The sequence below is a fragment of the Mastomys coucha genome, unplaced genomic scaffold, assembly GCF_008632895.1.
Source record: "Mastomys coucha isolate ucsf_1 unplaced genomic scaffold, UCSF_Mcou_1 pScaffold21, whole genome shotgun sequence".
In the NCBI taxonomy this organism is placed as follows: Eukaryota; Metazoa; Chordata; class Mammalia; order Rodentia; family Muridae; genus Mastomys; species Mastomys coucha.
Window position 1 is genome coordinate 172,202,832 of NW_022196904.1, and position 24,952 is coordinate 172,227,783.

Sequence of the window (24,952 nt, forward strand, 5' to 3'; positions counted from 1 at the left end):
CACTTGTGACATGTAACATGGGTCTCTGCACTTGTGACATGTAACATGAGCATCCTAAAGGTTAATGTGTAACATGTAACATGGGTCTCTGCACTTGTAACATGTAACACGGGTCTCTGCACTTGTGATTTGGAACTTGGTTGACACACAAGGACAAGTGGTGTCCAAAGTGGAAGTGAGGAGACTGCTAGTGACTCCTAGAGTTATTTTTAAATCGGATTGTAGGACACAGAGAGAGTTTAGATCTCCTTGTCGACTTTGTGACTATGGATAACAAGTAGGATGGGAAGGGGTGGGAAGATGTGGGTAAGGATTCGTAGCTGTACTGTCTACCAAGTGGAAATCGCTTCCTTCATTCCTTTTCTAATTTTTCCAATGGCCAAATAAGGCACAGAATATTCTCCTCTCTTTTATAAAACCCAAAACAGGCTCAGGGAGGGTAGGTGAGCTCATCAGAATTCTCAGACATGCTCAGCAGCACATCTGACTAGGGAATGCATGCCTCATTCTCAGCTGTAACAACGCACAAATCAGCCATAGGCTTCCTTCGGTCGGGGCATGTATGGCTCCATTTGAGCTTTATCTTGAGATATTCAAAAAGAAGAAATGGCTTCTGTCACATGTCTTCTGCGAAGTTTTATTCATGTCCTAACTTGTGCCAAGCTGGCCTTGGTCAATGCAACCCAAAAAGCCAACTCCCAAAGCTTTATTTCATTTTATTTTTTAATGATAACATTTGGAACAGGTAGAGGAGAAGGCAGGACATTCAGGAGCCAAACCATTTCCCAAAGGCAGACTTCTCTAGATTCAGAAGTAGGAAATATGGGGCTCATCTGGATGCATAAGCAACTCACCTGGGCATTGCTGATTACACTGCAAGGCCTGAGCCTGAATGAACTGCAGCCATCCCCTAAAGAGGCAAGGCACCCAACCATACATGTCCTGGATCTACAAATGAAATTGATGTGGAATGAGAGGCAGCTGGCTGCTCACCGCTCCAAGCATGAACCCTGAGCACAGATTCCAGGTTTTCAGCCCCGATCCAGCTCTGGGTTTGCTGCTCCCTGATGCAGTGACATCATTCTAGGCTCAGTCTGGGGATAAGCCACCAAAGTCCTCTTCTTCTCTCTATTTCTTCAGGAGGAGGGCGGTAGGTGTCCTGCAGGGGCTCCTCACTTCCCGAGATGGTCTTCACATATATGTGACCTTCTTGGCTGCCTCGTGGGTTCATTTCATGTGTGGGTGACCGCCTAGGATTCTTGGGAACACAAACAGATTTTTAAAATGATATAGTAGAGGCTCCAGCTTCTCGCTAAGATGAACTCAACCAGCAAACTTCAGACCTGAAGTTTTGCTATGGGAACAGCAAAATTCAGACCAAACATTTGAAACAATGGTTGGCAAGACAGCGGGAATCGGGAGAGTAAAAGACTCTGGCCCTTGAGAGAGGGCAGGAAATGAGTTACTTCAACAGTTGCCTGAGCTTGTTGTCTTCAAGGGGTTCTCAGGGCATGCAGGGTTCTCTCAGGGTTCTCTCTCTGGCTAATTAATTGTTGACAGATTGTCTCTGTCCTTTATCTTTTAATCTACATGCGTCTATATTCAGAAAGTGTTGTTCTGTAGGTTATTATAAAGCTGGGTATTGCTTTTATGGCCAACCAGACTCTCTCTGCCTTGTAAGTGAAGCTACTTAGTCTATTGATATCTCATAGGACCATTGATCCGGGTGGGTTCGGACCTACTCGATCTCATAGGATCATTGATCCGGGTGGGTTCAGACCTACTCGATCTCATAGGATCATTGATCCGGGTGGGTTCAGACCTACTCGATCTCATAGGATCATTGATCCGGGTGGGTTCAGACCTACTCTATCTCATAGGATCATTGATCCGGGTGGGTTCAGACCTACTCTATCTCATAGGATCTTTGATCCGGGTGGGTTCAGACCTACTCTCTTGCTCCTCTTTTGCATCTATCCTACGTGTTCACATCTTATTGGTCTTCTCCTGCTTTGTTCCCTATAAACTTTAGAACCTTACTATGTTTATTGAAAATGTGTTGAGATTTATATCACAAATATATTTATTTTAATTTAAAGTTGCTTATGTGTATGACTGGTTTGCCTAAATGCACGTGCCTGGTATCCAAGGAGGTCAGAAGACTGCAGATGTCCTAGAATTCGAATCATGGGCTGTTGTGAGCTGTTATGCGGGTACGGGGAACTGAATCCAGGCCTTCTGAAAAAGCACTTATGACGGCTGAGACATTTCTCTAGCTCCATAATTACACTGATTATAGAGATACTAAAAGGACCAGGAATTTGTGGTGGCTGACATCTTTGTGCTTCTGAGTATTGCTATCCAGGACCATAGTATATAACCACCATAACTTAGCTATTGTTGAATGTCTTCTACTAAGTTTTATTATTTCCATGATAGGATTAGACATTTGATCAGATTTTTTTCTTTAGCATTCTATGTATTTTTTTACCACTGAAAAATAGGATTTTATAAAATTCCCTTTTCTAACTGGTAGCTATTGATATTAAGAAATGCATATTGTGTTTGAATTTTTTTTTCAGTGCTGGAAATCAAATCTAGGCCTTTGTTCATGCACAATGGGTACTATACCTCAAAGCTAAATCCTGTGTATTATTTTTATTTATAATCAACATAATTGACTATTTTCTAAGTCCAATAATTTATCTGTAGATTATTGAGTTTTTTCCTATGTTGACAGCCATGCCACCTATAAATTATGATAATTTTACTTCTTCCTTTACAATGTTACATTTGCTTTTTCTTGTCTCATTGTGTAGGTTTGGACCTAAAGTCCAGTGCTGAATGCAAGTGATGGACATTCTTGATTCACTTCTGACATTAAAGACATATTCTTTTGGATATCACTTTAACTTCCAGCTCTAGCTTAGCTTTGACAGTTCATGGCTAGGGAAAATTGGTGCTTGATAGCAAGTGTAAAGATCTGAGTTTGAATCCCCAGTGCCCACATAAAAACCAGACAAAGTACAAGCACCTGCGACCCCAGAACTCTTTCAGGGAGTTGGGAGGCAGAGTCGGGAGAATCCCTGGAAGCTTGTGGGCCAGCATCGGCAGAGGAAAACAACAGAGATCCTTCTTAGGCAAGGTGGCGGGTAAGGACTGACACCTGAAATTATCCTCTGACTTCCTCTCACATTCCACAGACTAAATACCCAAACACATGCATGTGCACACAATACATTGTATATACACTACATAATAATAAATAAATAACAACTTTATCACAAGTGACTTATCTTTTAACAAAACCCCCCTTTTTCCTCTTAAGATAGCTACATATCTGTTTCTTTTGTCCATTAAATAAATTATATTAAGTTTATTTCCTTTGCTGCTGCTGCTAGATTAATTTCCAGGAAAGGGCACAGAATCCAGTGACTTCTGCATGCTAGGTCAGCACTTTACCACAAGGCTACAATCCACCCCTGATTTTCTAATGTTAAGTCAGCTTTGAATTCCTGTCTAGTCAGCAGACACACAGAACCGTCCTTTGTGCTTTCACTGTATTTGTTGACCTCCCTGCCACAGGGTCTCACCTTTGCACAAGTGCACACGTAACCCTGACATTACAACAGTTTCAGTCACTCACAGGGATCATAATCAAAAGTGCTTACCTCAGATATTTTGGGATTGTCATAGAGTTCTGAAATTTCACACGGTATCTCAGTCTCCTAAAGTGGAAGTGGTTAAAAATAAAATTCATAAATAAATAATAAATAAATGTATGTATGTATGCATGTGAAGGGCCAAAGCTGTAACCATTCAAATCCTTGTGTTTTAAACCACAGTACACATCAGAATTGCCAGAAGCCTTTAAAACAAAGCAAACACACATAGAAGAGCCCACCTCAAATAAAACGAACAGAGAGACTCAAGAAGCATTAGTCTGGGGCTGGCATCAGGAAGAAATGAGCAGGAGCAGACATGAAACCAGACTGGCCATGAGTTGGCAACTGGGTCCTCTGTGCTCTACTTGCACAGTAACTTACGTGTAGTTACAACAATCCCCCAGTGCACTTGCATTGGTTTCAGGTGCCAGTTGCCAATGGGGATCTTAAGATGTTCATGGAGATTCCAGAAGCCAAAGGTTTTAAATGCTATCTTAAACAGCATGACAAAGCCTTGAGCCACCCTACCTCATCCCACCCCCTTGCTCGGTGTACGTCCCGCCTGTGAGAGTTGACAGAGAGGTCAAGAGACTTCATTCACATTTATTGTCCTATTTTAAGTTCCATTTTAGTATTAATTAAGGATGTAAATCTATCAGAGTGACCAATGAATTGCTATCATAATTTGGTATGTGTAGTACATGTAGGGTTCAGTAAAGTTCACAGTGTGAAGTGACCACTAGACTACTTGATGGCCTTTGGTGAATGATGTGTAAGGGACTATATATATACATATATATATATATATATATATATATATATATATATATATATACACACACATGATAAAAGTATGTGTTGGGTTGGGAGGTCATTCCTTTATTTGTTCATTCATTTTTTGTTTTTATGTGTTTGAGTGTCTGTCTGCATATTGGTCTGTATGACACATGCATGTGGAGGCCAAAAGTGTCGGATCCCCTGTGACTGAAGTTACAGATGGCTGTGAGCCATCATGTAGGTGCTGGGCACAGAACCCCAACTAGTGTGAGCCATCTCTCCATCCCCAGAAACTCCTGATTTAAAGAGCACCGAAAGTTAAACTATTGCCTAAATAAATAATGCCGCCATTGTCCACGATGCTTGTTAATGTGCATCCAGTTTACAGCTGGTAGTAGCCATGCTGTAATAATAGTTACTGCCCATTGTCTCTGGCCATCCTTAGACTGTTCCTACCTCTTAGTATAGGTAGTGTCTATATTTACAGCTAGGCTTCACCATTGTTGTTTGTGGTGCTGGAGTTGAATTCCATACCCTTGCATATTTTAGGCAAGCACTGTATTGAGTTATACCCCCAGCCTGAGAGGGGAGTTTCGTGACACTTTTTACAGGGCTGAACTAACCAAGACATAGTAGACGTTGAGTCACTTGTCCAGGTTCACAAAAATCATAATCCAGAGCCTGGATTAGAGGCCAGGCTTTCTATCTCCCCATGTTAACATCTACCAGGATAAAAGTGGCCATGATTGTTCATAAATAGAGAGTGAAATGAGAGCCCAGAAACATATAAGTGTATCATACAGTGAGGCCTTGTCGGGTGGGATGTCAGGGGTGCATGCACATCCTCTTGCATGTAAGTCATGCCCGTTTAGACACAGGAGTGGGCAGGACTATGGCTGCATCATACTCCTCCCATAGACACTTCATTCCTCTTTGTCTCTTGTCTTCTCTCATGTTCTGACCATCTGATGATGGTACCTTTTCCTCCCTCGGTGTAGACACCCACTGCACGGACATGCTTGCGTGGCATCAGTTATCTCCCTCCATTCCTGTTTTTGCCACCCTGAATGTCATCTGGGTGACATTCAGCAAATGCTAGAGATTTGCTCAAGCAACCAGGGAGTTTTGTGCAAATCAGCCCTGCCTGAATCTACTGACAGAGGACATCACAGAGCAGAAATATTTACTGTCTTGTCCTCAGAAACAACACAGGTCTTGAGTTCTGACATGCTCAAGACAGAGGCCAGTGTACTGAGGTACCGATTCAAGCTAAACAATCACACACTAAGAAGCCAGCTATCACCTCCACAGGCTCATCGATGGTTCTTCTTCTATGGATCAAGATAAACAGCAAAGCCACCAGCAGGGCTGTGGCCAACAGGGATGGGATTCCGGCTGCCAGTCCGATAGAGGGACCACAGTCCTGTCACAGAGGATAAAATGGAGTCAGAAAAGCCCAGATTCTTAAACAATAGAGGAGACAGCGGGCATTGTAGCACATGCCTTTAATCCCAGCATTCAGAAAGCAGAGACAAGCAAATCTCTGTGAGTTTGAGGCCAGCCTGGACTACAAAGCAAGTCCAGGACAGTCAGGGCTGGTTACACTGAGAATCCCTGTCTTAACAAACAAAATGAAAGAAAACAAAACAGAATAGAGGATACATTGAGTGATTAAAATGAACAAACAAAAAAAGGCGCATGGGCCTTGGATGCACTGGAGAAATGAAATATTTCAAAACTATTTATACTGCATATGACTGTTGTCTTGCTCTCCTAAGACCTAATTTATATAGTTTAAGTCCATTTGGGATGGTGATTGTGTATTAGAAAAATGGACAACTGATTTGAACAGGAGCCTCCCAGAAGAGAAGAAGCACAAACTACCCTTCTGAAGAAGAAAAGCCAAGGTACAATTAAATGTCACATTTGCCTTCAGTCTGAAAAAGTCAAAGCTTTTTATTTATTTATTTTTTGTACTGTGGGCAGTGGTTAATGTAGAGATTTACAACTAGCCAAAGTGCAGAGAATGCATGTCTGTGAAGTGCTTGGTTATGACTGGGATTTCTATATTTTGTCTCCTCCCTTGAGGCTCAAGGAATGTTTCAGAAGAGTGGGGAGAAAAGGTAGAAGGGCCAGAAGTCAGGAGAGACTAGGGAAAAATCAGTGTCTTATGCTTAAGACTGGAGCATCCTACACAGCAACTGTGTTGTCTACACAAGATCAAGCTAGTCAATGGTCTAGTGGAGCTGGGGGTGGGCACATGAGCTCCCACAGCTGGCTGACAGATGCTGGCAGTTAATGGCTTTCAGCAGAGGGAGAGCTAGTTTTCTCCAGAGGTTTGGTCCCTGGTAGGTTGGCCATACTCCAGTGGTTGGCTCCGAAACTATGTGTACAAGTCAGGACAAACTGGGTTTAGCAGTTATTAAAAATAAAAATAAAAAAGGACATGAAGTTTTGAGGAGTATGGAGGGGAATTTAAGGGGAGCTGGAGTTGAGGGTTGGGGATGAATATATTGAAATACATAGTGTGCATGCACAGAATTCTAAAAGAACAAATAAAATATTTTATTAAAAAGGATAACCTAGATAGAGAAATAAAAGGTCAGTGTTGTTAGTACATCCTATGTCATCTGTTGTTATTTTGAAAACATTTATATTGGATGCATGATCCAGCTTTCAAGTGTCCACTTTGATCTGAATGGTAACAGACGCTCTTGTAAGCACCACAAGGCTTCAGGGTTGCAGCATTTTATGGAAACATTAAAGATGATATGCAAATTCCTATAAACATGCTACAAATATAATGCTAGTGGAGTGTGATTTTATGAAAGTGTGAAAACCTGTGTCACAAATACACGGAATGAGGACTGTTCACAGAGTGTCATTTCACACACAAAACAGATGCTCAGATCAAGACCCGGAATGCCCCTCATCCCTTCCTGTGACCGCCATCCTGAAGTCTACCCCTGTAGATGCATCTTGTCTGGTTTCCAGCATACAGATGCAAGCATAGGTATGGATTCCTCTGCTCTGGCTGCTTTTCTCCATGCTCTGTGAACTTGCTTGAGTATGTGTGTTTGTTTGCTTGCTTGCTTGCTTGCTTGCTGGCTTGCATTTTATTTACTTACTTACTTAATGTGCACGCATGTGCACCTTATGCATGCAGGAGCCTTCGAAGGTCAGAAAGGAGCATAAGAGCCTCAAGAAATAGGTTACAGGCAGTTGGGAGTTGTGGGTGCTGGGAACTGAACAGGGGTCTTAGGAAAGTGTTCTTCACTGCTGAGCCATCTCTCCAGCGCGAGGGCCTGTGGTTTCACAGCCTCTCTGTTGTTTTTATACAGGGGTGGTCATAGGAATAATTATTGAGTCTAGTCCTGGACTTCAGGACAGCTCACAACTTTAATCCTCAAAATGAATGCAAGAGACAGGGAGGGCGCTGTACCCTCGTGTCATAGATGACAGAACCAAGGCTTGGTCTCGAGAGTGGACACTTACTGTGGCTTTGGCACTCGTGGCAACTGGAGAGGAAGTCTGTGTGAAAGGAAAACATGCTATATAAGAAAACAAAATTGTTGAGCACACATCATGCAAAGCATCCCTTCAACCATGAGTTCAAATTCCTGAAGAACACCTTTCCCCTAACCGATTAACAGCAGTGGCTACGAGCAGAGCCTTGTGCGACTGCTTCCCAAGTAAGAGTCAGAGTGAAATGAGGCTGCAAGAAAAATGAATTCGAAAAGTCAAGTGATATCGTCATTATCTACCTGGTGGAATCCCTGTAATACACTCTATATCTCCTGTCGTTAGCCTTCATGCTGGGGCCAGCACACTTCAGTCCGCTTGTCCCCAGCAGGAGAAAATATAAACTGCAGTAAGGCTTTATAAGGAAGCCTCTTAAGGAAGCCGTTCACTTCCAAACACACAGGAGAGCAAGCAGCATCTGTAGAGTGCCCACGGGCTTGGGTTGTGCCCACACTGAATGATGCTTTACATCATGTCAGTTGTCATTTTAGTTTGAGGAAGGAGAGGTCCTACCCATCACTCCTGTCTGAGGTAGTTCAAGTGCATCTCTGGGAATAAAGCATTACATGAGCAACGGTGTACCCTGCTACATGGAATCACCCTGGGCCCTGGGCCCTCAGTGGTAGGGTGCTGGCCCATAGCACATGGGATTCCTCGTCACGATAAACAGGGATATAATGATGGCAGGATGGAGGCTTAGTCTGCCCGTGGTGGGAGGCTTCTCCCTCTGCACAGAAGGGGCAGGGTCCCATCCCCCTTCACCAGCTAACACAGAGTAAGCAGTGGCTAAGGGGATGGTTCAGTGACTAAGCTTTAGGACCAGAGTTCAGATCCCCAGAGCCCATGTAAGTGTCTGGTGGAAGTCATGACCTTCCATAACTTCAGGTTCAGAAGGCAAAGAAGGAATTCCTAGAGCAAGCTGGATAGCAAGACCAGCCATATCCGTACCAGCAAACTCTGGGATTGATTGAGAGACCTTGCATCAATGAATAAGGTTGAAGAGTCACAGAGGATGATTCCTAACATCCACCAAGAGCCTCCACTTGCACACACACGTGCATGTACACGCCGCTCATACACATGCCCACATATGTGCAAAAGGTGCATACCACATATACAGACATGAAAATGGAAAAAGGAAAATAATTAAAGAGGGTTTTTTAGGGATCACACGAGCACCACAATCATGACCTTATGTCATCCCGTTAGAGCATTCGCAGCACTAGTCTGGTCTTTTTTTATTTAGTCCTCTCAGTGACCTTGATGACCACAATGGCCATCGATAAATCTAACCTGAACGTGAGCATTTGAACTCCAGAACAGGTCTCTTTGTCCCATCACGAATGGTGGCAGTGTTGTCTGTTGTTCATGACATGACTACCTTCACATAAACACAACCCCACACAGTCTCATATTACTGGGATCCTACAGCATCCTGGTGAAAGGTTCTGTCTTTCTGAGGAAGAGTCTACCATTATTTCAGATAAGGCATTCTGTCTTCAAAGTACAGAAATTTACTTGGGCTTGTTATAGCAAAAAATAAAAATGTATCAGGCAGAGTGAGGTACACACCTTTAACTTCAGTACTTGGAAGGCAGAGAGATCTTGAGTTCAAGACTATCCTGGGCTACGGGCAAGATTCAGATTGGCCCAATACTTCCCTTTCCACACTCCACACTAAGGAACTAATCTCAAATACAGATGCAGCCAGATATGATGGTACATGCCTGTTATCCTTGCAGGAGGAGGTGAAAGCATTGTAGGCTCAGGGCCAGTTAGAGCTACATCAGGAACTCTTGTCTCAAAAAAAGAAACTACAAACAAGTCTCATCTATAATGATGTCTGTCCATCACACAGTTATTCCCATCTGGAACTCGTTATATAAACAAACCACTTGAAGGGTAATGTGTGGCTATCCTCTCTTGTGGTTATAAATATTGATGGAAAATATTTAAGGTACAGAATTATGCATAGAGTAAGAGCATGCAGAAGGAAGGACAAGTTATGTGTAAAGTCAGACAGCAGGAGCTGCTGCTGCATATATAAAGTCAGACAGCAGGGGGCATTGCCCCAATGTTTTCTGCTGATGGGAATTTAGGGATTCCATTTCTTTTTCAAAATGTACTTTTGTTGTTGCTGTTGTTTAAAAACCCACAGGGTGGAAAGAGAGAACTGACTTTCTTCAGTAAGTTGTCTTGACTTCCATACACATATCATGGCACATGTACATTCATCACACACACACACACACACACACACACACACACACACACACACCAGACCCCAGAGACGGAGGGAATAATTTAAATTAAAACAAACATTGCTCAACACAGACTACGCTTCCTATTCAGGGCACGTGGGGCAGGGTTCTGGAGTCCCACTGTAAGTCCTTTGACCTTCACTGACTTGCCTGGAGACAGGGGTCTAACTACTCCACTTACTGTATTCGATGGCAGTGTAAAGTTCAGTGAAAAACTCTGTAAGAGAGAAAAAGAACATTAAAACTCCTAGGAATGGTTAGCAACCTCCCGAGCCTCTGCCTCCAAGCCACAGCCACCTGGGGAAAGATGTACTGAATCTAGAGATGGGCTCCACTAGCGCCTCTCAGTCCCCAGTTTCAGTACAAGAGCCTGGGGTGGTGGAGAGCTCCCAGCCAGGAATAGACTGAGGAGTTCATCAAGGCACTGGAAAGTGACTTTTCCCAGAATGCCCTTCAAGGGGAGTATCGTGAGATTTTAGAAGTATTTCAGTACTATTTTCAGCATAGAGAGCAGATCAGCTCTCCCAAGTGGAATGGTCTAAGCCCTGACTGTTAACCACCTTACCAGGAGAGTTAACCAGAGAGAGCTGAGGTTGGAGGAGGGCATCCCAAGTTTGAGATGAGGCTCTGACTGTGAGCTGAACCAATCAGGGTAGCAGAGAGTTGAACTTAATCCAGCTCTCCCTGGGATTCATTCTGCACCTGGCTTACCCTTCCCAACTGTGCACAATCAAAATATAAACTTCCCACCACCTCACCTCCATCCCCATTATACCAAATTCCCAACAAATGCCTTTTATTAGGATCAGGACATTCCAAGGTCTCCAGCAGCTCCTTTCTGCTCCCCCCATTCCTCCCCATCATTCAAGTTTGGACTGATCGGCACATATTTTTTCTAATAATATCAAGTCCCTTCCCTGCTGCTGGGGGCAGTGGGTGGACCCTGCCTTGGCTTAGCCAGTGGCCTTCCCTGGCCCTGTTTCTTCTTTCTACCTTCTGGACTTTTATTCATCCTTATTCCTGGTTCCTGGCTGAGGCCTCCTCTAGTCCCGTCTCCTGGCACCCCCCTTTCTCCTGACTCCTAGCTCTTGATCATCCCCTCAGCACCTCAAGACTGTATATGTTACTCAATCGGCAAACATTTGCTAAATTTTCATATTAAATATTTTCTGACAATAAAAATATGGAGTTAGGGGCAGAGAAATGGCTCAGCAGGTTAAAACAAGCCTGATGACCCGAGTTCCATCCCTGGGACCCACATAAAGGTGGAAGGAGAGAACCAACTCCACAAAGTTGTTCTCTAACTTCCATGCGACTGACAAAGCACGAGAACACCTCTCCCCTCACTAAGAAGTTTGGAATAAATAATGAAAAAGATTAAAGTATCCTAAAGAACATAGGAGGCCTGAAGTGCTCCAAAGTACAAAAGACCTCAGTGCATAGGAGAGCAGAGAGTGGCCCAGGGACTCATGGGAAGTCACAGCATGAACAAGTGAGAACAGTTTTAGCTCCTCTCTGAAAACAGGCATCTTGTTCTGGTCCTGGGTCCAGACCAGAGGGCTCAAGGCCGGGTCTTGATCACAGAACCCCACAAGTGTGAAACCCAGAAAAGCCACTGGCCTGTGGGTTGGAAGTCACACGGGCTAAAGAAGGGGAACTCCCCAACTCCACCGTAAAGATTAGATCCTTTATAAAGATGACCCCATCCAGCTCATACATCACAACAGTGACTTTGCCCATGGCTTAGCCCCTTGGTAACAGTGCATTTTCCCTTACAGGGAAGCTCCAGAGGCCCAAGCGTGGCAGTGAGTCATCACATGGCTAAGTCAGCTGTCACCAGAACCGGAGTCCTCTGGTGACATTTCCCTAACAATCCACAGGGGTTCTGTGCCACACCTCAGTTTCTGCAAGTGGATCAACGAGCTTCTTCTGGACAGCTAGAGCCAGGGTGGCACCTGGGACTCTCAGATCAGGGGGTCCTTGCCCAAAAGCTCCCACCACTACCCTTCATGCTGACACCACCCGCGCCTACAGGTGCCCAAGGACACTTGCTGATCACCACGGCTATGCAGCTGTCCAGGCTTATCTCATTAGTAGTGATGTCAGGAGGCCACAGACAAAGCTTCCTTTGGAGGAGATGGAAGAGAAAGGCTGCCAACAACAAGCGGGACTTTGCCTGCATTGTTTACAACATTCGGGTGACGAAGGTTTTGGCCAATTTCAGAAAGACTTTCATATTTTGTAGAAACAGTGTCATGCTGTCATGGTGAGGAAAAGATGGCACAGAGCCCTCTAGAGATGCAGCTGGCAGGAGCGGGTGGTGCTGAGGTAACCCTGAGCTCTGGGCAGCCTGATGTGGGTGTGGATACAGCCTCTGACACTTTGAAGTTGTGTGGTCTTGGAGAAGAGTTCTCCAAGTTTGTCTCCATATCCCCACAGCCCCCTCTATCCTGCAAGGCTAGGTTTTTCCATTCTGGAAATGGATACTGTTTATCCTGCTCACGTTCCAGGGAAAGCCCGAAGGACACAACGTCTGTGGCAGCTCCTTCCAGCCTGCAAATGTTCTGAACTGATGGAGCTCACACGATGTCATGTTCTTTAAGGTCTGTCTAGCACAGAGCTGGCATAGGGAAGCCATGAAGTAGGTGCTAATCAGGTGAAATTGTTAGCATCTAGCCCCCAGAGCAAAGACACCAAATTGTCTATCAGTGTCACGGCTATAGATTGTTTCTAAGGGCTCTTTTGTTGGGGTTTGGCCTTTTGCTATGTACTGTAATGCTATGTGACCGTCTTAATTTAAAACTATTGGTTGAATAAAGATGCTGACAGCCTATAGCTGGACAGAATAGAGGTAGGTGGGGTTTCAATTCCTGGTGGGGGGGCAGAGGAGAGGAAGGGAGAGAAGATGGAGAGAAGAGAAGACCCTTGGAATAGGTGAATCATGGAAACATGGCCATGAGGACTGGCCAACTAGAGTTAGGAATGGCCCAGATGGAATATGGCAAGCCATATCCTGGGGTTATTGGCAAAGAAGTAGACATTATAGCACAGAGGGTAGATCTCTGTCCAGCTCTAGTGCTGATGAAGGCTTATTATAAAAAATATAAAAGTTGACTATCTTTTATCTGGGAACCTAATAATCAAAGTGGGGTGGAAACCCCAATTTGAGATTAAATTTTTACTACAACACCTTTGGCCTCTTCTCTGGCTGAGTATCCCTCGAGAGTTTACTACTTATGAAGGGAAAGAGGCAGTGACAGCCAGGGACATTGTTCTGGTGGCTTCCCGTGAGGGCAGCGCTGCTATGCCCAAATCCCAGGTGAGGAAACCTAGCCCAAGGTGAGTCTCCTTCCAGAGGTCAGTGATGCATACTGGGTTAGGTTTCAGGTCTTCCAAACTCCTGCGGCTCCCCATCTCTTCTCTTTAAATCTCATATGAGGTCTGTAGTAGTGGCATACTGCATCGTCCTTCAGCAAGATGTCCTCCAAGCCACCCAGGGCTGTGGCAAACCTTGGAATCTCCTCAGCCAGGAATATTATATGCACACATATTTATGCATACACATATATTGAATATACTCAGTATAAATATTCTACGTTTATACATACACATATGTAGAATATATTTAATATAAGCATCCCATATTTATATACATACACATATATATTGAATATATTTAATATAAGTACTCGAGTTGCTCATCCACTGTCAGTCACTTGTGTTATTTTCAGGGAAGTTCACAGATTTCAGTGGCACTGAACCAGAAATGCTCTAGTACATAAACTACTGCAGTATATCCTTCAAAACTTGATCTTGGCTCAGACTGACTCTGAGATTATTATATTAAAGAGAGTCAATCCCTTATCTCAACCCATGTGAGACACTCTGCTGAAACAAATCTAATTTCCAGGATTGGGGCACTAAATACGTGTGATTTGGCAAGAGTTTGGCCTCTACATTATTTTTCACTTTGTGTTATTTCTCCTAGAATAAGTAGAAAAAAATAATTGGGGTTTATAAACTAATGTTTATAAGCCAAAGACATCCTAATTATGAATTGTACATAATATATTATATTTATTATGTTATATACTATTACATCCTTTTATGCTATCTATTCTACACAGGCCATTTTCATATAAGTATATAGTGTATTTTAAGCATGCCCCTGCAGCTCTGCTCTCCCTGCTTTTACCACTTCCTGGCAGTTTCACTTCTACTTTTAACCATATATATATCAATATATGCTAAGTCAATATAGATAGTTAGATAGATGATAACCATATATATATCAATATATGCTAAGTCAATATAGATAGATAGATAGTTAGATAGATAGATGATTTTATGTATCTATAAAATCTAGAACTCTCACAAAGAAAAAAGCCCCCTGATTTTCCCTCTGATTTAGCAAACTTCCCTGGCCAAGTCACAACCAGATACACATCACATGTCAGTGACGAGGACAGATGAGACTGCTGATCCGAACCCAAGGCTTCCTTCCACCAGAAAATAAAGAAAGCTGAACCACTTCTCTTATATCCACATGGTGGGAAGAAAAGCTTTGCATCAAGTAAAAGGTGAGATCAGCACATATTGGATGGGAATTTTTTAATTAATATTTTTCACCTGGGAAAATAATTAAAAGCCAACCTCCAAGACTTTGTTGTAATAATATAATAAATTATATATGTATATGTGGAGCATATAATAAATTATATGTATTGACCTGGGAGACTTGAGCCTTAAAGCCTTGGAGCTGGTTCATAGTGAGAGAAAGAAAGGTTAGGCTGAGAAAAGATGCTCTTACTTACCATATCTGACAGGCTCCCCTGGCAGGCTTCTCTCTCACTAGCACTGTAGGTCCCTTGTCTCCCATTTGTAGGATACCAGCTGGGAGCGATGGGGAGGCAGGGCTAGAGGTACTCCCAGGAAAGCCCTCGCCACACCATGTATGGTGGGAGGAGTAGCCATGCCCTCAGCTAATGAGCTTCCCCTGCACCCTGCATGTGCCCCGAGTCTTCCTTCTCTTTGTCTTTATGTTCTGTCCTTTTTACTGTGCAGCAAAGCCACAAGCTGGCCTGAGAGCTTGGCGCTCTGGCAGTGGCAGCTCATTAGAATCAGTGGGTGACAGGGCTGAAGAGGTGGCTCAGAAGTTGAGATCACATACTACTCTTGCAGAGGTCCAGAGTTCAGCTCCAACCATTTCCTTTGGACAACTCACAACGGCCTGTGACTACAGTCCCAAGAGACCCTATACATCCTTCTGACCTCTGCGGACACAGTCACACTACACAGCATGTGTGTGTGTGTGTGTGTGTGTGTGTGTGTGTGTGTGTGTGTAGGGGTGTAGAACAAGAAGACTGAAGTGAACTGCTCCTTCCCCCGGCAGTCAGGCGTCACCACTAAACACATCCCTAGCCATGAAGGGGGCAACATGATGTCCATATTAGCACAAGAAATGGCTGTATGAGAGGTGCTGAGGCAGCTCACTCTGCATGAGGCAGGGTTGTGGCTTCCACAGTGAACAGCATGCCCAGCAGTCCGTGGCCAGCCTGGTGACAGGTTTGACTTCCAGCATGAGTGCAAGTCTCCTAGAACTGAGGCTTCTTTATCCCCACCCCCCACCCCGCTCACCAACCCACCACTCCCACTTCCTGGCCCTGCATTCCCCTACACTAGAGCATCAAGCCTTCTCAGGACCAAGGACCTCTCCTCACATTGATGTCCAACAAGGACATCCTCTGCTACATATGTGGCTGGAGCCATGGGTCCCTCCATGTATACTCTTTGGTTGGTGGTTTAGTCCCTGGGAGCTCTGGGAGTACTGGCTAGTTCATATGGTTGTTCATCCTATGGGGCTGCAAACCCCTTCAGCTCCTTGGGTCCTTTCTCTAGCTCCTCCATTGGGGACCCTGTGCTCAGTCCAATGGTTGACTGAGAGCATTCACTGCTGTATTTGTCAGGCACTGGCAGAGCCTCTCAAGAGCCTCTTTAAGACAGTGAGTTGTAGGGCTGAAGAGACAGTTCAGCCAGTGCCTGCCTAGCACTGGAGGGAGGGGAGAGGCAGAGATATGTGATCCCTATGTGCCCAGAACACGTTAGCCAGCTGGCCTAGCTGAACTGATGAGCTCCAGACTCAGCAAGAGATTCCACCTCAAAACCTAAGGTGCAGAGAGATAGAGGAAGCTACCTCATATCAGCACTGACCTCTAGCCCTTCACACAGACCCACACTCATGCACGTGCACACACTCGAGCACGTACACCACGTGTACACCAGCACACAGAAATGGTGAATTGATAACCAAAAAAAAAAAAAAAGAATGATAATCAATAGCCTGATCAATTAATAAAAACCACCAAGAGAAGACTAGAGAGAGAGTTAAAGAGAGGTGGGGCCCAGAACTGTAGGCTTGGCATGCATGCTGACCTCTGCTTGGTGCGTACTCAGAATCACAGGCTGGTGTGAACACAGGCATAGCCCGCAGGCTGGGTGTGCACACAGGGCACTTTGCTGCTACGCCGGAAGGGACCTGGAATGCCTTCAATTGGGTGAGTTTTTCATCCCACCTGTATCCCTCAATCCCATGGCGGTTTTCAGGTTTACCTTCAGAGACTCTGATTCAAATGACCAGAGTGGGTCAGGGTGCTTCCTGGATGCCAATGAATAGTCAGGAGCACCAGCCACTGTTGTCACCAGTCAGTGTGCAAGGCATTGGATCCCTCTCCTGAACAAGACCTATATGGCCTTCCTCAGGGGACTTCCAGTTCCCAAAACAACAGTGAGTGTCTAAACTAAAAATACTGGTATCTAAAAGTCACAGTCAACATAGTGAGACCGAAAAGCAAAGTCACAGTTGCCTCTGTAGGAAGTGAATGCATTTACCCAGCCTTCATCTCTGAATCTATAGAATGGATGGTTACTCAACACGACCGTTCCAAGCCAGGCTGCAAGACATAGAATTATAGGTGGACCCAAGAACTTTACCATCAGCCAAGCAGAGAACCAGGTCCTGTTTCCTGTGGCCTGGCTATGGATGCACACCACAAGGCCGCTCAGGTCCTTTCTGTACTTACCGGTTTCCAACTCTCCCTCTGACGGGTACACCTTCGCTTCAGAAGAATGGCTGGAGCCTTTAGTTAAGGGGTACTTCAACCTAAGCATCTTGCATAGGCATTATTGCCTGGGTGTAGTGGAGGGGGCAGAGACGAGAGTCATGGGACCAGGCTCTGGAAGATGGGGGTGGCTCCTGAGGGTTCAACAACAGGGATTCCTGGACAGTCCCTGAGGGTGTCCTTAGGAAAGTGTGCTCCAAAATGTCTCCCCCTTTTGTCAACTGATCAAGACTCTGGTTCTCTTGGTCTAGAGTGAGCCACATCAAGGAAGGCTGCTTCAGGGTATCTCCGGTGCATAGCCTTCCAAAGCTCAGACGTGGATTTGCAGAATGCACTTGGAAGTGTTAAGCCAAGGAAAGGGGATGTGTGAGGTAAACAGGCTCCCCTCCTGTGGGAGATGCCCCATAATGTATAAGGCAGTTATACCCAACAGCCCTACCAAAAATTACAAACAGCATAAGTCCAAAATTCACGGAACACACCCAACCTCCCAAACCTCACAGCTTGGTAACAGTATTATAGTGTCGTTTTGCTGACACTTGTGACCAGGTGGTGCCATGAGAGAGTATCTTGCCACATGCTGCTTGCTTAGTTAAAAATGAAAATTAAACATTTGAAAGCATGGTTTCTACTGAATGCATGTCATTTTTACACCATTGTAAAGGTTTTTTTTTTTCCCCTCAAAAAACTGTTTAGTCCAACCATTGTAAGTTTGTGGCTTTCTGTATTGGGCCCGAGAAGCATCTCCTTAGAGCAGCAGAAGGAATGTCCTTAGTGAGGTTGGGAACTCGAACTCTGATCCTCCGATTGTTTACATTTTCCAGTATTTAAATATGGACACTCCTGGTCAGAGCAATGATTGTGCAAATCTGGCCCTGTCCAAATGCAGGCTGCCTAGATTGAGAGAATTTTGGATGCTGGGTGTCGTATAAACAACAGGGTGTGTTATACACATGCTTGTGGTACCTGACAAGTCCAAGATCAAGGTCCCAGCAATGTTGGTGTGATAAGGGTCCACATCTGGATCAGGGACAGTCATGTCTTTGCTTTGCTCTCACATGGTGCATGGGGAAAGAGACCTCTCACTTCTCAAAGGCTCATCCCCTAAAACCATCACATTGGGGCCAGGATTTCACTGTATTCTTGTGTGGTACAAAAATATTATTGCAGTGGACTTGCTCTTATTTTTCCAAATGCTTCTCTAAAATGTCAGTGATGGAGACTGGAGAGATGGCTCCGAAGTGAAGAGCATTTGCTGCTCTTGAAGAGGATCTGGGTTCAGCTCCTAGCACCCTCAAAGTGGCTCATAACTGCCTGCAGTTCCAGTTGCAGGGGATCCTAAGCCACCTTCTGACCTCTGAGGATACTGGGCATGTGCAGAGTGCACATACAGATGTGTAGGCAAATACTCTGTATAAACAGAAAAAATTTAAAGACATTTTTTAAAGGGTGGTGTCTGAAGTAGTGGTGTCTGAAGTAGTAACACAAACGCAGAACACAGCAGCAAATCCACATTCTTTAATGAAGCCATTGTTTTTGAACAAGGGTTATCATCTCCCCATGTTCTTGCCAACTGACATTTTACATGAAATGTAAAGTTACTCAAAATAAAAAATACCTTTATATTTATAGATAACGCTTTTCTATTTAAAAAAAGAACATTTTTAGATATTTGGGGTTGCCCATTGGAACTTTGATCACAATCTGCAAAGCAAACTTTAAAAACATCTGTGGATGCTAAGGGGCCATCTCTTCCCAAACTGCATGAACAATACCAAGAACCCTGAAGAGCGACAGGGCCACACTGACAGCATGCTCTTATGTAGATTTGCTGGTGTTTAGAGAATTATTTACACAGACTGGGCAATTTATGAATACCATGACTGTGTAGAGGGAAATACTGAGAAAGATACTTTAGAGAAAGTAGTGAATCAATGCACGGCCTGGCTTCAGCTGTTTAGAGAAGTTTTCCACCCTGGGGGATAGGCTCTAGTCTCTACAAACTCAGAGTATCCTAGGATTACATCAGACCCAAGCTCCAAATGCTTCCTTACATCATTTGTCCTAGAGGCAGTTCTTGGGTCTTAGAGCTCCATGAAACTCGCAGGCCTGATCACACATAAAGGGCAAGCCTAAGGGTTATCTTCCAGCCCTCTGTCCATCCATATCTGACATTTCCAGAAAGGCCACTGAGCAACTGGAAGGGCCAAAGTGGGCACCTGGGTCTGTCTGTGAGTGGAAGCCAGCCTGTGTGATGTGTGGATTCCTGTGGGTGTTGGCTTCCAGAGGAGGGGTCCTCAAGCAGCTCTTGTTGAATCAGAGCCTGTCTTCTGGGGATATGTCACTCACAGGCCTAAATAAGAGCTTTCATAAGAGCCCCATTGTTGTAAGCTGGCCTCCGCTAAAGCTGTGTGCTTCTGGAAACATTCACACTAAAAAGAATTATCAGTGTGTCACCAGGGTGACAAATGCTGAAACCAACCCTGACTCTCCCCAGCTCCTATTTTCCATGGGATTTGCCAATCTTAGTTATATTTCTAAAGGTTTTAACCTTTAAAAAGGTTAAAACCTTTAGAAATGTTAAGGTTAAAAATACAGAATTTTTATCTGTGTGGAGTGAGATGGGTAACAGATATCTTATGCATCCTGATTTCCATTCCACCCTTGACAGACAACATGAGGCAAAAATAAAAGCTAATCACACACACGTGCACATGTACACACGCTCCACACACACACACATACACACACACACACATACATACACACACACATGTACTCACCACACACACACACACACACACACACATGCACTCACTACACACACACACACACACACATACACACACACACACACACACCACACACACACACACACACCACACACACACACACACACACCACACACACACCAGAGATGAGAAATCTACCCCAGTGGGCTGATGGGACAAGGACCATGGCATAAGTTGTCTCTTTTGCCACATGAAGCTCCCTGGGTGGGTGTGCCAGCAATCAGGGCAGGATGGCAGCTGAGGCTCACAGTTCAGAGCCAAGAGAAGAGAGAAGAGGTCTCGGTTTTGAAGGGAGAGGCATAAGGTGTGGGGCCAGCACCAGAGTCTGATGATAAGCCACAGTCAGTGGGTTGGCACTGTCACGATGCCCTGATTAAGGCATTGATAGCTGATCCTTACATACATAGATACATATATACAGACATATATTAATAATAATAATAATAATAATAATAATAATAATAATAATAATAATACTTGGGTGCATTTCTCTCTCCTTTCTTTGTCTGCTTCTAGTTTTCGCTCCCAGCACTTATTTCAGTTGGACGTCATCCTCCAATTGGGATACTGTGTTTATTTTTTTTTTTAAGGTAGAGCCTTTAGCCTTCACACATGCTTCATTTAAAGTGACAGTCCATCATATAGGGATTCTGGTGCTTAGGAGCTATGCCATCTCTAACAACAACAGTCTCCTGTGCCGCCCTGTGTTCACCACCAACCCAACAGGACTTGCAGTTATGTAAACATTATTTTAAAAGTATTCCAACATAAATGCTCTTAGAAAGCTAATGTACCACAGCTTTTAGCTCATAATGCCCAGGGATGCCTTAATGAAATGCCATTCAAAACTACCTCACTATTTCAATTATACCTCGAGGTGCTAAAATTATGTAAACATTACCCTTAACACTTTCCTAGAGCAAGTGCTAGGGTGTTGAGGATTCCAAGTGCAAGTGGGTGGCTGGGTCCTGGTTAACCCCAGCAAAGCCGCCAACGCACTCTAACCTGTCCGGTTACATGAATCATGCCACAGATCAACTTGTTCCAAAGATGATGGCTCTTACATAACTTGGAATTACTAGTTTTCTCCTAGTGAGACCTGAATTGGTCCTGAAATGACTTGGCAAGTCTCGCAGATGCTGTTTGAACTGGCTGTCCAGGGGCTGAGGTTCGCTAGAGCGGGTGCCTTCGCAGCTGGAGGTTCCTGGAAGCTGGTGGGAACCCCAGCACAGGTGACATCTGGGAACCCCAGCACAGGTGACATCGTCTTCTAAGCCTCTGAGTGGAGGAATACTGGGTGAAGCTGGGCGTCATCTCAACAACCTGGGGGTGCTCACCAGCCAATGTTCTGCTAGGAGTGACTGTGGGTTCAGCTTTCTGAATGGGGACTGATGATAGGGGCACCCCAGAGGAGACAAGGACAAGCAATGACAGAGGAAAATGCTCAAGGTCTTCCAGCACCACTATGTGGTTCCCAGGTTGAGCCTTCTCTCTGTGCCCTGGGATGCCACTTTAACTCTTGTGTCCACAGTCTCGGGCTTCTTGATTGGCTTGACTATGGTAGAACTACATAAAAGCATTCAGCCACACCTGTGAGTACCAATATAGCCACTGCCAATCTTTAATCCTCGATGCCCAGTACTGTCAGAAGGCAGGAGCCAAGTCACCAGCATGGGCTCATGCCATCTATGAAAGCCGGTCCAGAGTTGAGAAAGAGGCAGCCTTTTGCCCCAGGCTGGCCTTTTGCCCCACAGGAGCAAAGCTTGGAAACAAGTGTGAGGAAGCACATCTTGTTCGGTCACTAACGTCAAACTTTGACCTCCTCCAGAAGCTGCGATTGATAATGCCCCAGCCAGAACCAACGGGCTCCTCTTTCTCTCCCTGTTGGCCAAAAACATGTACTGTCATCCAGATATAGAGGTTCAAGACTGTAGTTTGAGTTTTTGTTGTGGAGAAAAACACTGCACACTGGGGGCTGCTCATTCCCAAGTGTTTAAAGCATCCTCAGTCCGTCTGTCTTTCCAGAACTGAGGTGCTCTACTTCCTCATGTGCAAGGCATCTTGGAACTTGGTGCTGGCGTATCTCGCGTGAAAGCCTTTTTTGTTAATGGTGTCATCTGTGTGGAAGCGAATCATCAGTGAGTCTCCTGCAGAGTAGATTTCCTCTAATGGCTGAGAAAAAAAAAAGGGGGAAAGTTGGATTTTAGGTCAGTTGGTTATTGTTGGAATTTAGAGGAGGGTGTGATGAGATGGTGCCTAAGGCTGCCCTTAGCCACCACAAGGTCACCAGATGCTCTGACAGGCATCCCAACAGGCTCCTTCTCAAAGGAGGATGCCCTAGGCCCTGCTTTGACAAAGCTGAGCCTAGACACACAGCACACACAGCATCTATCGTACGTCAGGGCACAGGAGGGCCAGGCACTGTGCCGACCACATCAAGATCTCATGCAATGCAAACTTCACAAGTGTGTAACAAGGCAAGCACTGGCTCCACTTTACATTTCATTAAGGCACCAAGACCACACAGGGCAGCAGCAGGACCCACACTCCGGTCTTTCTGATTGTGAAGTGTGTTCCATGGGTCTCATGCTCCGTGATTTTTAACACTGTGGTGTGTCTGCCAGGAAACCTGGAAGGAGGGCCATTGCTCGGGTCTACATTCTACTGTTGCCAACAAGTGGGTGGAGCTGCTACATTTGTCAGGCGGCTTCTGCCAGGTCATCTGCAAGGTGGGAGCCAGATGCCAAAGCCACTGCCTGCCAGATTCTAGGGATGCCACATAGGGCTTCCCACTAATTATGATCTCTAAGGGGCTCCTTCAAAGGGAGGTCTCATTTGGTTGTTCTTTCTTTGTGGGAGGACAGAGAAAGACAGAAGGATAACCACTCAAAGACACAAATCCTAGCTGGGCTGGATGTCTGTTGTGCACTAGGTGCAGTGTTGACTCCAGAATGATTTACATATGCCCAGGCAATAGCAAAGGAGCATGTATGATCGGCCAAGGCAATGGTTGAAGCTCAGGGTGGATAGTGTGGTGTGGCTGGAGAAGAGCCAGGACATTGGTCTCACTGGTTCGTTCCTATGTGTCCACTGAGCACAGACTGTATTTACAGCCTGAGCCAGGTGCTGGGGACACAGTGAGCCCAGGAAATGGGCCATACAGAGGAAAATAATGGCCTTGACATTGTGTTTATACCAAGAATGATTTGTAATCTTCAAAGATACTTGGTTTTCCTTAGAATAAGAATTGTAAATAAGCCAGGTGGTGGCACATGCCTTTAATCCCAGCACTTGGGAGGGAGAGGTAGATGGATCTCTGTGAGTGTTAAGGCCATCCTGGTCTACAGAGTGAGTTCCAGGACAGCCAGGGCTACACAGAGAAACCTTGTCTTGAACAACAAAAAACAACAAGAATTGCGAATATAAGGAATATATATATAAATATAATAAACTCATAAAGCCCAAATAAAAATTAAGGGGAGTACTCTTTTGAAAAACAGGGACAAAAGCAAAAGAATAAAGTCCCCTTCACTGATAGTATCCTTCGTGTGACTGGAAGACACTTGGCTGCCTCCCGACCTGTCTCTGGGGATTCTCCTTTCCTCTCTGTCCCAGGCAAACAGGCTCCTGGGGATGGCTCACAGTGGTGGGACTAGCTAGGACTCCAGCTCAGGTATGATTCTTCATGAATCCCAAGGTAGCCTAGACATCCCTCAGACTCACCCCTGAGCCACAGAAACGGCCAAGCCTGGGTGCCGAGCTGTCGTACCCATCATAGGCCTCCATGAAGTCGTAGCCACAGTCAGCTTCCTCCTCGACTTCAAAGGTCCGGAATATCAGCTCCACGCCATAACCGTCTTCTGCCACGATCACCCAGTCACAGCGGGCCTGGCTCGGGTAGTTGTTGTCCCCAAACTGGGCATGGGAATAGAGCTCTTTGGTCTGTACTTCAGCCTTCAGCCTGCCCCCACACTCTGCAACAGACAGAGAACAAAGGCTCGCCCTCTCCCTCGGCACTCGGAGTCTGGACATCAGCCCACTGCTTCCTACAAGCTTTTCCACGGTATGTTGGGTGTCTTGCAGGAGGGGATAGGCAACCTCACCATCCTCCTGTATGAGGAGCAGGCAGAGGCCAGTGGGGCACAGGACAGGGTTCCCTGAAACATCCAAACTGGCCCTCACATCCCCAAGAATGCTGCTGTCCTCTCTGCCCCCACCAATCAAGAAAAGGAGCCAAAGAGTGGGCTGCCTGGCGGCAGGGATGTGACTGATCCGACTACTCCAAGCCTTGGAGGGACTGAGAGCAGAAAGGGCTCGCACTAGCTCCAGGGTATACTGTAATTTGTAGCATCTGCCAGCAGAGGGCGATAAAAGCATGCCAGACCTGCAACTGAGCCCAGCAACTTGGAAACCTCCATCTCTACTGCAAGGGACTAACTACACTGTGGGGTTGGGAGTGGGGTAAAGTAGAGAAGTGGGGTAGGGCGGGATGGGGAGGAGGAGTCTGGAGGGGATGTAACGCTACTCTTGGTGTGGATTGTGGGCAGTTTTGGTTTTTAACATCCCATCTGGTCACCAGGGTGGGCCTGGTCCTGTCTAACTTGAGTCCTTATTTCTGTCTTTACTTCATGTCTGACCTGACTTTCAACTCATGAGACATACAAAGACCAAGAGGGCAAGATGCCCCCTTCCCTACCTGCTGTACCACCACCAGCAAGCACCCTTCCACCCCAGCATGCCTCCACCCCAGCACCCCAGCATGCCTTCACCCCAGCACCCCTCCACTCCAGCACCCCTCCACCCCAGCACCCCTCTCC

General features: G+C 45.4%; 3 protein-coding genes across 4 annotated transcripts in view; 1 reads left to right on the forward strand and 2 right to left on the reverse strand.

The window, feature by feature from the left end:
• The window catches only part of Dntt (DNA nucleotidylexotransferase), a 39,434-nt gene extending 36,528 nt beyond the window's left edge, over positions 1–2,906 (forward strand). Inside the window, exon 12 of the mRNA XM_031384831.1 lies at positions 2,820–2,906. The gene's annotated coding sequence lies outside the window, so the exon portion shown is untranslated. The remainder of the gene's footprint in view (positions 1–2,819) is intronic.
• Opalin (oligodendrocytic myelin paranodal and inner loop protein) lies at positions 691–15,114 on the reverse strand. Its single transcript, XM_031384835.1, has 6 exons — positions 15,040–15,114; positions 10,407–10,442; positions 7,938–7,973; positions 5,746–5,865; positions 3,672–3,728; positions 691–1,258 (listed from the first exon to the last, which is right to left on the reverse strand). The coding sequence occupies exons 1-6, from the start codon at positions 15,040–15,042 to the stop codon at positions 1,079–1,081; spliced, it is 432 nt and encodes a 143-aa protein (XP_031240695.1). The 5' UTR covers positions 15,043–15,114; the 3' UTR covers positions 691–1,078.
• Positions 15,115–21,732: 6,618 nt separating this feature from the next.
• Positions 21,733–24,952, reverse strand: part of Tll2 (tolloid like 2) — a 124,439-nt gene continuing 121,219 nt past the window's right edge. For both annotated transcript variants that reach the window (XM_031390299.1, XM_031390300.1), the window contains exons 20-21: positions 23,859–24,109; positions 21,733–22,307 (exon numbers count right to left, since the gene is read on the reverse strand). In XM_031390299.1, the coding sequence (XP_031246159.1) occupies positions 22,173–22,307; positions 23,859–24,109 (386 nt within the window). In that variant the 3' untranslated portion in view covers positions 21,733–22,172. The remainder of the gene's footprint in view (positions 22,308–23,858; positions 24,110–24,952) is intronic.